This window comes from Chinchilla lanigera, unplaced genomic scaffold, assembly GCF_000276665.1.
Source record: "Chinchilla lanigera isolate Chin_1 unplaced genomic scaffold, ChiLan1.0 scaffold00075, whole genome shotgun sequence".
Taxonomy (NCBI): Eukaryota; Metazoa; Chordata; class Mammalia; order Rodentia; family Chinchillidae; genus Chinchilla; species Chinchilla lanigera.
In genome coordinates this window covers 2,058,298-2,073,449 of record NW_004955476.1, presented here as the reverse complement: position 1 = coordinate 2,073,449, position 15,152 = coordinate 2,058,298, and the positions used below count along the sequence as shown (strand labels likewise).

The 15,152-nt window shown below is 36.6% G+C and overlaps 1 protein-coding gene across 2 annotated transcripts in view; it reads right to left on the bottom strand.

Moving 5' to 3' along the window:
- Positions 1–15,152, bottom strand: part of Nell1 (neural EGFL like 1) — a gene marked incomplete at its 5' end in the record, with an annotated part of 791,721 nt that overhangs the window by 163,505 nt on the left and 613,064 nt on the right. For both annotated transcript variants that reach the window (XM_005401727.2, XM_005401728.2), the window contains 1 exon segment: positions 12,284–12,379. In XM_005401727.2, the coding sequence (XP_005401784.1) occupies positions 12,284–12,379 (96 nt within the window).

The following is a 15,152-nucleotide window of genomic DNA, read 5'->3' as shown; positions in this document are numbered from 1 at the left end:
TGTTGATACATAGAGCACATGGGAAGCGGGCAGGTGACTAGGGCATCTCCGCATATCTGGGCACCAAGTAGCTGGAACACTGTGAGCCTGATATTTGGTACTTAGCATCTCTGAAAGACACTGTTATAATACTCTGCTGACAGGAAGGCAAGCCTGCTTACAGGTCCAGTTCACATTTCTTTAAGTTCCAACTAAATGGTCTGCAGGAAAGAGTTCTGGGGAACTTTAGGGTCATATATAGCCAGGCTTATGCATATTGGGGATTGCTGTGAAAACCAGGGCTTACCTATGGGAAGAAGAAAGAACTTGCTTATCTTCCTGAAAAGGACGACCTAGTTTATGTATTTCAAAGTGTTTTAAGCACATGTTACTGTTTATTGTCTTTCAGAACATGCTATAGAAATCAAAGATGATCTCATTTATATTGCATATAAGTAACATCTTGGGGTGGGAAAATGACAAAAGTACAAAGGAAAGAAAATGTGGATAGGACACACACCACACACCCTTTTAACTGGGAGATCCTGTGGACTGGTACCTGCTATGCCAAGGCAACAATATTTTGTGGGCCTTTTAGAGGGAGTGGTATGAAAGGTTAAAAATGTTGCCTGTGCTGCAGGGCTGGGTGATAGGATGCAAAAAAGGGGGAAAAGTGAAAAAGGAATTGAATGTGATGCATTTTAGGATGGGAAATCAGAACTGATAGCATTCTGGAGGAAAATTAACATTGTCTGAGGAATTTGATAAATAGTTATGAAGTTTAAGATCTATGTAAGAAAACAAGGGAAGTTGCAAAACAAATACGGTGGGTGGAGAAAATGAAGGTGGAAAAAGAGAGGCCAGAGAGTTTCAGCTACATCAGGTACCAAGGACAGAGGCCTGGGAGAGGGAGATTATTGTGGTGAGAAAAGCCATCAAACTTTAACACTGGAGGAGAATTGATTGTCAGCTGGAAAGGGGGAGGTATTAAGAGTCATCAGTACTGCATCAGCACTGCTGGAAGAGGGTGGAGTTTATATCAAAGGCACTGAAGATCATTTAAGGTTGCTCAGCAGGAAATAATTCTGTTGTATTTGGTAAGGACGCATTGGCTGCAATGCAAGAGAAACATTTCTGAGAGGGAAAAATAAGACTGGAAGCTGCAGACTGGTCTTGCATTCTAGACCAAAAACAAAGGGCAGCTAGTGGTTAAGATAAGAAAGTAAGATGAAGGAAAAATAAACTCATGGTGCTGAGTGATTGAATGGGAAAGAGAGGAGAAGGAAAGGTCAAGAATAAGGCTGACTGCATAGGCTCCAGCAAGGTGGGGGTTGTAGGAGCACGACTGCCAATGCGGAGTTCTGATTCTTCCCATGATGGCTCATCCCGGCACAGAAGTGTGGTTTGGAGATGAATACAAAAGCATAGAGAGCTCTTCTTATTAATCTCCATTAATTCAACAAATTTTTGAGTGACTGTCATATGCCAGGTACTTCCCTGGTCTTTGGAAATACTGTGACAGTATGATAGACAAAACCCTGCCCACGTGGAGTTTATCCTCCAGATGGGCAGTGGAACCCTACAAGAAAAAGCACCACTGCACCAGAGAGACATGAAATCTCTGAAGAACAATGAATCTGTGACAGAGAAGGCAGTGTGGCATTTGTGGTAGCGGACAGGGCCTGTGGGATGGTAAAAGAGCAGAAATCTATATGACATGAGGGGAAGGAACACGACAGGATTCAGGAGAGCAACATCTAAGAATAACAAGTAAACAATGAGGAAAGCAGATCTGATATGTTCTGGGAAAACCACGGACATCACTACTGCCACACAGAAGAGACACAACCAAGGGGGAGCAGAGTGATGGCGGAGCAGAGAGAAGTAATGGGGATCCAGGCCAAACACAAGCAGGGTCCTGTAAGCCATTATCATTATTGTGATTTTGCTCAGAGTGAAAATTTGGAGCCACAGAGGACGTGGAGCAGAGGATTGAAAAGATCTAACTTACATTTTAACAATGGCCCCATGTGCTGAAGAGTCTACAAGAACATAGCAGTGGAAAGAGAGTTAGGGGGCTTCTTTCATTGTCCAGAGAAGACAGTGATGTCATTGTCCAAAGGTGGTGGTGGTGAGCAGCATAGGAAGTTTGGATTCTATGCATAGCTTAGACTGAGAAAAAGAATTTGAATTTTGAGGAGTGATGGAAAGGAGAAATAAGGGTGATTTCAAGATTTCAACCTAGAGAATAAGAGAAGATAAATTTCACCATCCTCTACAATGAGAGATACTGTCAGAGAGGCAATTTGACTGAGAGAAGATCAGGACTATTCCTCATTATAAGAGGCTCCAGTGTGCTATTTTTTCCATTGTATTATATTGTTATAGAGTGACGACCAATATATAAATCTGAATATGTGTTACAGGCAGAAAGACCATTACAAATGAAAGCTCAGAGATTTGAAAAAAAAATAAACATTTTGCTGACTGAAAGTAGCTTAGAATGGGTTGAGGTTTAAGATTAATATTGAGGAAAAGTAGGAGATAAAGCTTGAGGAGTAAGCAGAGGTCTAATCACAGAAGTCTTTACATATCATGCTGTGGAAGTGGGACTTTATCTTTTAAGGACTGAGGAAGTGCTCAGAGGTTTTCTTAGCCTGATATCCTTTAGTAAAATAATCTCCCAAGATCTCCCCTTATGGATTCAATCTACTCATTTAAAATTGCTGCTGCCCATAGATAACTTCAAGGTCTCTGTTAAACTGGGGAATGCTTTAAAACCACATTAGCTAACCAAGCCAGAAATGGCTTATCTTTCAAAGCACCATAAAAATGAATGCACAGATCTTGCTGTTTGATTCACCTTACTTTGGAACCAAGTGAATGTTTTCAGCCAACTACTTTGTCTAACCCATGCACTCTATTATGAAAGAGTGATGCAAATTGTAAGAGTTATACTCCTTCTAGGTCAACCTATTGGCTTCAATTAGTCTTTTTCCCACATGACCCGCACTGTGGTACATATTCTCATATCCAAAGACTCATGGTGTGTTACTAGGGAAATTTTGTAATTTCTGGTTTCCATTTGATCATACTTTTACACAAACATGAGTTCCCTTTCTAGTTAGTTATTATGCTTCAAGTTACAGTCATATTTGTATTTTCCAGGACATAGGATTAAAAATTAGTTTATGAGCCTGACTCCTGACTTTCACAGTTCAGTAGCATGGGCTTGGGCTTGGCTGGTGGAAGCAAGAGCTGTTTGTCATCTAAATAGTCAGGAATCATTTTCTGCATTACTAACTAGATAAGACAATCTCTAATAGCTTTCATTTATTTTATGGTGATTGTCAATCTGTTAAAAAGATTGGTTCTCTTCTCTGATGGCAAAGTTCAAGCAGCTTTATGGAAATGCTTGCTGACTAAGCTACTGGAAATACGCAAGAATTTCTATATTATTCTGGTCCAGGGCATTCCCCACTCTCTTCATGGCATACTTCACTGTAGCTATCCTGCAAATAAGATTTAAGTAGGAATAATCAATTGTGGTCTATAAGATGAAAACAATGTATTACACGAGATTTAGTATCTCCATCTATATTCATTCATTTATTCTTTTATAGGGCCAGAGATTTAGCTCAGTGGCAATAGCACCTGCCTGGCAAGCACAAGGTCCTGAGTTCAATTTCCAGTACCAAAAAAAAAAAATTATTCTTTTATCAACTACTTATATAATTGTAAAATATAGGCTATTAAGATTGTATTTTCCAGGAAGGTCATAATGGAGTAGTTACTAAGGACTCTCACATCCCCAAACTGTATGCCAAACACATATTACACTTGTCAAATATTGGTTGCATTTCCATTAGTCATTAACCAGCTTCCAGCTCTGTAAAGAGAGGCCTAGAAAATCAACAGGAACATTGATAAACACAAAAGTAAGGCCTCTGAGAAAGGCTATTTGGTATAGTGCCAATTCCAGGGCATTAAAAAAAAAAAAAAAAAAACAGAAAAAAGAGGGAAGAACTGCCTCCCTAAACTCATGCCAGGGAAAGAGACTTCAAGTGCACTTCAAGGAACATAGCAACTGGTATTTGACTCATCTCTAAAAAATCTAAGGAAAAACATCTGAGCCTGAGGCTGCCTCTGTCTCATGGCAAAGAAAAATAATGTTAGCAGACAGTTGCCCTGTTCTCAATCTGATGGGGTATGAGAATTTCCTGTAAGGGAACCTTATAAGTGAAAGTCACCCTAATCGTACATAAATCAGAAAGGAAAGGATTCACTGGAAAGAAATTGACCTTAACTAGTCCAACAGCTGGGAAGCTGAGCAGCATGGTTTCCACGGAAGGAAAAGATTTTCTTTCCAAGATAGTTCCATTCGGAGCTGTGCAGTAACCTAAGACCCTCTCCAAAGCCCTCCATGAACGAAGAACTAGCCGCTGTGCCTCTCCCATGCAGAGGACTCCACTGCTAGGAGAATTTTCACTGCACCAGAGACATGAGACCTTACCCTCTCTCCCACAAAGCTCCCACAGTTGGAGATTAGTAACAGCTATGAGTTTTAAAATATGATCCAGAAAGACAAAATAAGTGAAGCTGTTTCTTCTCACACTTCCTACTAACTTCCAGGTAAACTGAGGATAAAATTATCAGTATATTTCATTTCTAGATATCTAACAGATGCCACAGATTCTACTAAGTGATTTAAATTGCCTAGTTTAACCTTTAGCATTATGAGGAATTAATACTGATATTCCTTTCATACCAGCAAACCTAACCTGATAAATGTAGCAGATTCTGGTAAATAGAAGAACCTCAACTTATATTAAAATAATGCAACTTTAGAGACTGTTCTCTGAATCCCTATTTGGTTCTCATTATTCTTAGGCACAACAAGAATGTTAGAAGGAATGTATAAAACAATGCATATAATCACACAGGAGATTACAGGTCATCACACAACTTTTTGGCCTCTCGTAATTGTTGAGGTTTAACTACCCTTGGGCACAGATAAGGTGTGCAAAGATTATAAGCAAAGTGTATAAAATGCGGATTGAGTCATAAAAAGGTTAGAATCCCAACCCCACTGCTGATCAGCTGGAAGACACTGACACATGTCCCTGTATTGGTCCAATGAGGTAAGAGCAGTAGCCTCACAAGAGAAAACAGATCAAAGATTTTGGACTCACAATAAGTGTGAAGTAGACTGGTTCAAGTTGTACTCCACCAGGAGATCTAACATCAGACCTCAGGCCTTTAAACTTCGGTCCTGCATTCCTTGTTACAGGGGGCATCTTTAATTTCTAGTGCAAATACCTGCTTATGAACCAAAGCCACTGCTTCCAACAGTTGTACCAAAATGACCTGAAAATCTTCTCTTTGTCAAAGAGACTAGAGTGAAAATGGCTTGAAGTATTTTTCCGAATACTGGAGATGAAAATATGATCCTGGTAGGATCCAAGACTGGGTGGTAACATGTCTTCAAGGGGTTCTGAGGATGGAATGGCAACTCTATTTTGGAACTATGAGGAAGTGAGTTAGATCTTTATCCCAATTACTCGCCCACAGCCAAAATAAGTGAATTTCTGGAATGGAAGAGAGGAAGAGGGGCTGAGCAAGGAATCCTCCTCTGCTGCTCCAAAGTGCAATGAATTCAGTGGATGTGAGTGTGGGTCTCTCTCATCTTCCAGATTGATGTCACTTCTCTCATTTTAATTTCTGGAAATATCCAGTATGTGGACTTTTTCAACTAAATTCATATTCATCTGACTTCCTGGAACTTTTTAAAAGCTTCTGTGTCCATGGGTTTCCTGAGGGGCAAAGGGAATTCACCTGGATATGCAGTTAACAGAAACCTCAGATCTTCCTCTCTCCTGCTTTTAAGGGTATCACAACGCCATTTGTGTTCTTTCTAACCACTTTGCAGCAAAAGAAGCAGGAGTAACGGCAGAAGTCACCATTTACTAAGCCAGACATCCTGAGAAAGCACAAGTTGAGAAGCGTTCAGTAACTCTCCCGACTGGAATTATGCTTGTGTTCATGCTCTGAACAGATGCCCTCCTCATCATCCTGGGACGGCCAGAGTAGAAATAAAATAGTCTCTTCTCTGTTACGAGAACGGAACTATAACCCACTTTCTTAATGATTCTTAGAATCTCATCTCAGAAATAAAGGTCAGCAGAGCCACTGCAAATAGATGAATTCTGATATAATTCTCTCAAGTAGGGGAAAGATTTAAAACTGGGAAGAATAAAGCCCATTTTGGTTTTATCCTGGTAGATGGGCAATATTCCCTAATTAAACTATTATGCTCTATGTACATATTTGCAAGTAACTGGGTCAAAGGAAAGATAACAGAATAAATTATCCTACAAAAAATCATTTCCTTAAAGAAAAGGTTAAAAGACTGTATCTCCAGTAACTAAGAAAAATTAAATTCTTTGTGTAACATTGATGTTCTCTTTAAGTTCTAAAAAATCATTTGTTATCAAAAATAACCGGTATTTACTATAGAAAAATTACAAGATTCAGAGGAGCAAATCAGGAAAATCATCACTAAAAATTGTATTGAAAATAGATAACACTATTAAATGTTCTTTGGTACTTATTTGGACATTCTTGCTCAGGCACTTACTATGTTTTGGAAAATCCTGGAGCCTGAGAGTCTCAATGGTTATGTGAGTTTCCTGAATAACACTTCAAATAAATAATTTATTTCTAAACCAACTGAAAGAAAAAGCTGACATGTGTCTTTTTTAGACATCAGCTTGTTTTCCCAGTTGTTTTATACAAGACTGTGGTTTGTCACATGGTATGACTGCAGTACTGTCCAACTCTCGCAATTTGATTTAAAATACGCTGGTTATAGACACATAATGTTTATGCAGTGGCATTTATACAATTTGTAATTAATCTAATATATAGGAGAAGAAATGTAGTATAATTAATTGATATTTCTCTACCACCACAAATAAACATCTTTCTTTTATTGTTTGTTTGTTTTGTTTTTTTGTTTTTTCTTCTGGTACCAGGAATCAAACCCACGACCTTGCGCTTGCCAGGCAGGTGCTGTGCTGCTGAGCTAAATCTCCAGCCCCACAAATAAACATCTTAATATATATATATATATATATATATATATATATATATATATCCCTGTCCAAACGCTTAATAAAAGTGCTTAATCAATTAGTTTAGTCATGTAGAAAGCATATTAGTACAAATTCTCCTTAGAACATATATGCTAAATTTAATTCTACATGAGAAAATTTCTGCTTACTATTTTCATTTAAACTTTTCTTCTACACAATATCATTTCTTCCTTCAGGAAAAACAAGGGTTAGAATCCCGTATTTCCTGTGTGCGGCTGGAACATCCACCTGTTTCCTCAATCAGTAAGGAAGGGCGGCCACAAAGCAGGCTGAGTTTCTACATGTATCTGCTTTTCAAGACTGAAAGGGGGTGCAACAGCTCATAACAGACATCAGCCGATCCCTGGCTTTTCAGTGATCAAGAATCTTTTAATTACAACTGAATCTAAGCACAACCACAAAGCTCAAAAGATGCTTAAAATCTTCTTTTGTCTACGAAAGTGCTAGTAATTTTTATATTTAAATAAAACAGATATTTGCACTAAATATATATTATATATCATATAGCAGATTACATTATATGTTATATTTCATATTATGTAATCATACATTATATAGTACATATAGATAAAATAATATGGTCAGTGTTTCAGTATTTTCAGCTTTGTGACGATAGAAGTGGTCCAAGTTGGAAATGATTTGGATTGCAGTCGTGGTGTGGAATTTGACAGAGCTCATTTCCCCAGGAGATGAGTCTCGGCAGCTTTGGATGTTGAGTGCTAGCTCATTAATTTGCTACTCTCCTAACTTGCTGGTATTGCACCAGTCTCTTAGAAAATTGTGTGCTGAATATTAGAAGTCCACCTTCAGTGAAAATTAAGTTTTTTTCAGACAACTTAAAGGTACTTGTGTAAGATGACTTCCAGTTCTATAATTAAATTCGCATTTTCTTTTATGCAGTTTGTTAAAGAGGATGATTAATGTTAAAAATTACACAATTCTGGTAGAGTGTAATTTAAACACAGAAGCTGAAATTGAAAAAAAGCTATTACAGTAAGACATCATTGCCATTAATCCTCCTTCAAATACTTCTTACTTCCAATGCACTCATCCTACCATTCTTGCCATTTTCTGAAACAGTTCTGGAAGTCCTCTTTCATGAGTATCTATATTAAACTGAGCCTTGATATCATGAATCTATTCAAATCATTTACTTCTCATGGTCCTTTTGCCTTTGGTAAAGATGCAGAAGTCACATAGTATCACATCCAGTGAATAAAGTGGATAAGGTGACATCATAATGTTTTTATTTGAGAGCAATTACCATAAATGTTTGATCAATAATCAAAAATTTTAAATACAGTAAATGTTTAAATAAGAATGTTTATTACAATACAAGTCACTCTGCTATTAATTCCCCTCTAAATATTCTAAGTACTCCTCCTTGCTTTGGACACATTTATCTAGTCATTCTGGGAAATCTGTCTTTTACACCACTAAGTTAAGAAAAATCTAAACATTCACTGACGTTATTGATCACCCTGTGTATACATCCTTTTGAAAAAGACAAAATTGTTACATCAGGGCTAGGAGTTCTCAATGGGGACAGTTTTTCCTAGCAGAGGAATTTAACAAAGTCAGGAGATGTTTCTGATTATTCTAACCTGAAGTGGGGTGATAATGGCACTTAGTAGACAAATTCCGGTGACACAGCTAAATATCCTACACTGCACAACCCAGTTCTCTATAACAAGCAATCATCTGTTCCAGAATGACATGTAGGTTAAGGAATTCTGGTCTGGAAGTAGCTCTACCCCTTGTATTTAGTGTATACTTATGTTGCTTGCAGATTTTTGGGTAGTAATACTAACAGGAAAATATAGCCTCAGTTGCATTTTAGAGGAAAATCTCCTTTTATGGCAGTTAACATATGTAGTTTGGCTCCCTGATTTTTATATTTGGAAAGTCTATTAGAGAACTCTGTGGTTTCTCCATTTTGTTTTGTAGATCTCTGCATTGTGCCAGCACAGAATCCTACCCTTTTGTTCTTGGGGAGGTTGAGAAGAGAACTTCGACCCTTCCACTTTCTTTCCTAAAGTACAGTTGTCATGATTCTTCACTAATCTCATTCTTTGTTTTTTGTTTTTGTTTTTGTTTTTATTTTTCTTCCAGTACCAGGAGTCGAACTCACAACCTTGTACTTGCCAGGCAGGAGCTGTGCCACTAAGCTAAATCCCCAGCTTGCTAACCTCATTCTTGACACATCTCCATGTTAGCTCTGTAACCAATTCCAAGCCACAGGCACAGAGAAAAAACAAAGATAATAAAGAGAAGAACTAAGCAACATACTGTCCAGAAGCCACTGAGGCAGTGTGTGCTTACCCCTAGGGGAGTTATGGAAAGTTGAAATTCACTAAAATTTTATCAATGGAGAAAAAATGAGGAGCCGCACATCTTGCGTTACATGCCACAAACATGAGTTTTTAACTTTCCCATATTCTAGGTGCACATTTTCTTTAACAATCAATTTTAATGACTTTAATTAAATATACTTGAATTCTGAACAGCTAAATATCAAAAGCAATGAGTAACATGAATAACTCAGAAAGCCAAGGGAATATATTTACGACTAACTATAAATGGATTCTATATAATTCACATGAGCCATTTTGATAGTCCTAAAATTAAAACAAATCAAATAAAAGATTTAGTTTAATCAGGGCAACATTTCTCACTACATTTACCACTGATTTTCAGCATTATGAATCTCAAGGCATCCAATGTGAGTACTCACTGGCAAAGAGACTTCCTGAATGTTTATTACTAAAGAACAAGTCACAGCACCAGTTCATTCACTGAACATTCACCTGTCATGCATCTAGGTACTGTGAACACTGCTGATTGGAAAAGTGTGCACTTTATCCTTTTCATGAAAAACTGATAGTTTTAGAATATTGGAATGACTTCATCACAGATGAAGAAATCATTATGCAGAGATAACTTGTGTAATTTTAATATATTTTCCCTTATGATGACAGTGCCATTCAAGAATAGGGAATTATTCATCTTAACTTTAACATTTATTTAGAAAACCACAGGCAGCCTGTCTATTTATTTCTACTCCTGGTCTTGATATTTTCCTTTATAGTTTTCTGTTCCACATTATAGACCAGAGTGCACATGTTGATTCAATCGTTCACTTATTGGGTAGAAAAAGGACAAAGGACAAATTCACGAGGCGTAAGAAACCAGAATCAATATTTTCTGCATTGGCTCTGACAATGGGACCTATTCTGTGGCAATGCCTCACCCCTCCCAATTATTCATAATACAAAAAGAATAAGAACCTTATTGATGTCATGGTAACATATTGCAATTACTTGAGAAGCTTGGTGAAAATGCAGACGTGTGGAACAACCTCCCCAATATTCTGATTCGGCCAATCTGGAGAAGGGGCCCATGAGTTGATGTTTTAACCACAATTCCATGTGTTACCACTGAGAAATACATGCAAAGTTTGAGAATACAGGATTTGTGTGAGGTAACTTGAGTCTGACCCTCAGTTTTAATAACTGCAGAAGTCAATTATCTATTTAAGCTTTAGTTTGCCATCCATAAAATGGGAGGAAAAATTGTATCTCTTTCATTTGTTCTTGGTTATTAAAATTATTTGAAATAATCTATTGCATAATTAGCACCCAACAAAGGGTGTTCCAGTACATGACTATCCATAATCACTAGCATTTCCATCATGACCCTTCTGTCATTGTCACTTCCTGTGTATTCAGTCCAGGCAATCATAGTAGATCTAAAGGAGATCAAGATAATCTTTATTTTTCTCATTTAATTAGCAAAACTAATTAAGATTAAATATATTGCAATAAGGGCATGTGTGAAGTTACCATTAAGTTTCTTTGCTTTGGGCAAATATTCTTCAGATCTGTGTGGTAAATCTCTCATGCTACCTGGGTGTACTATTTGACATTTTAGTATCTTTTTTTAAGGAAAAAACTGATCAGCTATTTTTAATATATGGAATTTGGTTTGTCGATAACATCCCCAAATATGATAACCATGATGCAGATATCATTCACTGATTTCCTTGTTGAATAATTTATGTAGTTAGAATTAGGATATATACCTTAGGTATAATATATCATTCAGGGTGGAGTATAAAAATGAGCTAATTTTTAAAAAACATATTATCTAAATTCAGAAACTTTTAAAAATGAAAAAAAGGAAACAACAGCTTTGTTGGCACCTTCCACATCAGATAAAGGTAATCCCTCCTTAATTTAATACCTGTTATAGGAATGATGACACAGCATTTTGTGTCTATTTTCTATGCCTGAGGAAACATCGTGTGTTATACAAAAAAAAAAAAAAAAAAAAAAAAATAAAAACTAAAAAAAAAAAAAAAAAAAAAAAAAAAAAAAACCCACAATGCAGTGATTCAGGGCTAATAAAATACACGGGAAAATAAATTCAAATACTCACTCTCACATGCCATAAACCCCTTGCTTGCCCTGACATACACATTGGCATGAACACCAAATTTCATTTGTACATAGATTGGACTTTTCCAATCAGCAAGAAAGAAGGATTTTCCTAAATAGTGCCAAGTATAAACACATTTAGTGAAAACTGAAAGATCCATATCATGAAATTTTACTAATACTAATTGGCTTATATTATCAGGTCCATGAATGATAATGTTCCTAATAAACCAATATTAGACTAAAATCCCAAGCATGCAAATAAACCTGCCGCTAGAGTTATTTAATGTGCTTTTATGCAAGGAGCATGTGCTACTAATTTAGATTCTGTTGACGCAGCAGATTATTATAACTCTAATAGTCGCATACGACGCTATGCAGTTGATGATAAGTGGGGCAGGTCAGTTCATCAGGCTTTATCTCTAATTAGCACTAAAAAGCCACAGTGCAAACTATAGCAGAGGAAAGACTTGACTTTGCTAAATTAAATGCATTGAAGGGAGGGCAAATGAAGCCCTATTTTCAGGGAGAGGAAGCCTATTATGGAGTAATCAAAAGGTAGCCTCTGTGAGAGAGCCACCTTCACCAGCAAATGTACTGCATTACAGAAACCGGTCTTTGCCTGAAAAGGGCTCTTTCCACATCATTCCACAGTGATGTAGGGAATTCTCTCCACATCATTCTCCCCACCCTGAAAGAAACGGGCTGGATTACCTTTCTCACAGTGGCTTCCTGTGAATCCAGACGGACAGGCACATTTGTTAGGAGCCACACATGTTCCACCGTATCTGCAGCCCTCTTCACAGAACGCTGTCGAAAAAGAATGATTTTGCTTAGATAAAAAACTGTAAGGAAATTCATGGAAAACCACATGAGCACTGAACCTCTCCTTGAGGCATAAGGGAATGTGCATCTGTACTTGGCAAAGTATGATTTTCCAAATACAAAAAGAAATCAATTTAACAGTACCCATTTCACATTTTATACAAAATCAATTGAAATCACGGATGAAATGTTAAGCACTGGTCTGGCAAGTGCTAAATGATGGCTAGTATTAGCAGCTATGACTGTGGCTATTATTATTGATAAATTTGAAATCAAATAAGAGAAATGGAGTGACTAGAAAGGGTAAGATCCAGGTGAAGGCAAAGCCTTTTCTAGTGCTTGCTATTTTATATTCTACTATTTTTCTCCAACCATCTTGTATCACAGAATACTTTTTATTTCAAATAGGAGTTTTGAGTGTTCGATAAATTTCTTTCTTTTAAAGATAAAAGAACAAAAATATATTAACAAACACACTGACGTTTACAAAATACCACAAAAACAATACAAGCAATACAGAATTTCAGACAAGGTGATAGGAAATTAACACTGGTCCTTAGTTTTAGATAATTAAGCTATTTCTAATATTTTGATAATAAAAATAATGCACTGTTTTTGTAGTGAAAATGCCTAGTTTACCCCTAAATTATTCCTCTGGTGAAAAAGACTCCATGAGAAAATGCTGCTGAAGAGACATGAACTCCAGCCACTTAACAAAGCTTTCAAATTTATCCCAGTTCTATCCCAGGGCTACTCTGCGGACCTGTCCAGATCTCGTTCGTTCCCCATGTACACAGCGCTCACAGCAGGATAGAATAGCAACCTGCCCTGCTCTGTGGTAGTACAACATGCAATCGTCCATTCACATAGAACTGGTTACCATCTGCTCTCTCACTCATTAGACTATAAAGCCCATAAGGACAAGTAGCTAATTTGCTTTTTCTCACCATTCTGCCTTAGTCTCAGTATATAACTACATGGCAAATCCTCAAAAAATATTGTTTTGAATTCTTGCATAGTTATTCTGCAGATTATTCAGATAAAAAACTCTTGATCTAATAATTCTGAGTCACTTCCATCCAGAATACTGTATTGTCTCTTATTCTTAAGTAACCAACCAGTAAGTTAGCATACTACAAAATAAATTTAAAATATTATTAATGAAGGTGATTAGAAGCATTAACCTTGAACTGTTTTTATTGTGGGAGACAAATGTTTTAAATTTTTAACTGTAGTTCAAAAATATTGCCCGCCCTGAAAAAAATGTCATGGTTGCACTCTACTACTGGCATCATCATATAATTAATATGAATTTGGCTTTAAGGAGCTAAATTATTTGCTTAGTTGAATACAAATCCAAGTACCCAGAAATTGTCACAACATTGCTATTTCCCACTTAATATCTCTTGGATGATTTGACATTCTTGCTTCAGCATTAATTATGGGCTCCTTTGCCTCTGCTGGTGGATAAGATATAGGTTAAAATGCAAACACCATATCCTTAGTACACTTAACCAATGCATAAAAAAGATTTACAGTTTTTACCTTGGTAATATTCATACGAAAGTCCAAAATATATATACATAAATGTATGCCAAAACACTTGTTCCAAAAATTACATACTGTGAGCTCTGATGACTGGCATTTCAAATAAGATAATTAAAGCATAGTTTTGCATAGAAGTTAATAACACAGGAGGGCAGGGTTATCACTGCAAGTTAAAAATTGCAGACAAGTTTTATAGCATAAAGATTCAAGTGACATCAAAAGACATCAGGAGTTTGGAAGCAGAAAGCTCAGTTTGACTTTCTTTTTTTTATATTTTGTTACCCAATGTTAGTATTACAAAGCAATGGGGTGTAAGGTGGGCAGTTAGTATATACATCTTAGTCAATTTCAGTACCCTTACAGCCTCTCCCTTTTGCCTCCCTCCCTCTTGATCCCTTCCCCATCTCCAGCATTCTACCTCTTAGTTCTCACTGTATCACCTTTATTTCAAATAGTTATTTATTATTTTATGCATTTTCATTTCTATGCATTTTCTCGTATTAGTGGAAAATATGAGATATGGAACTTTCTGAATCCAGTTAATGTCACTCAACATGATAGTTTCTAATTTGACTTTTTTAATTGCTCAAATGAAACAGCATTTCATCTAGATCCTGCAGACCTGGTTAGGAGACTGGGTGATGATGTTTCACTGTGTATATGTGTTCTTCATTTACTCAACCCTTAGTTAGAATTAATAACAGGAGGTTTAAAGAGAAAAGCATGAAATGTTTGTGACATTGTATGAATATACAGATATCAGTCAAAACAGTGTCTGAGGATAAAATAAGAACATTTGTAAGGAATGTAAAAGTGTTTGGCATATAGTTACTGTTATGTAAATGTTTAGTTTATATAAACTTTGTTGATAGCCTTGTCACCATGAACAAATTATTAAAGACCCGAACAATATAAACCCATCCTACAAGATGTACAGCTTCATCAAGACAGATTGAAGGCATCTACTGTGATTTATGATTCACTTACTTTTAAATAAAGGTAGTATTGGCCCTTGGTATGGAGAAATCTGATGGATCTTAATGTTTTCATACAAAAACAAAAAGTGAAACTGAGGCTGTGAAATCAAATGCCCTGTCTAAGGGTACTTAGGTACCAACTAGGCAAAGAATTCTTCACCTTAAAAATTTCACCTTTTTCATATGTTACAGTACAGATTTGTCTATCATATGGTATTTACATAGACAGATTT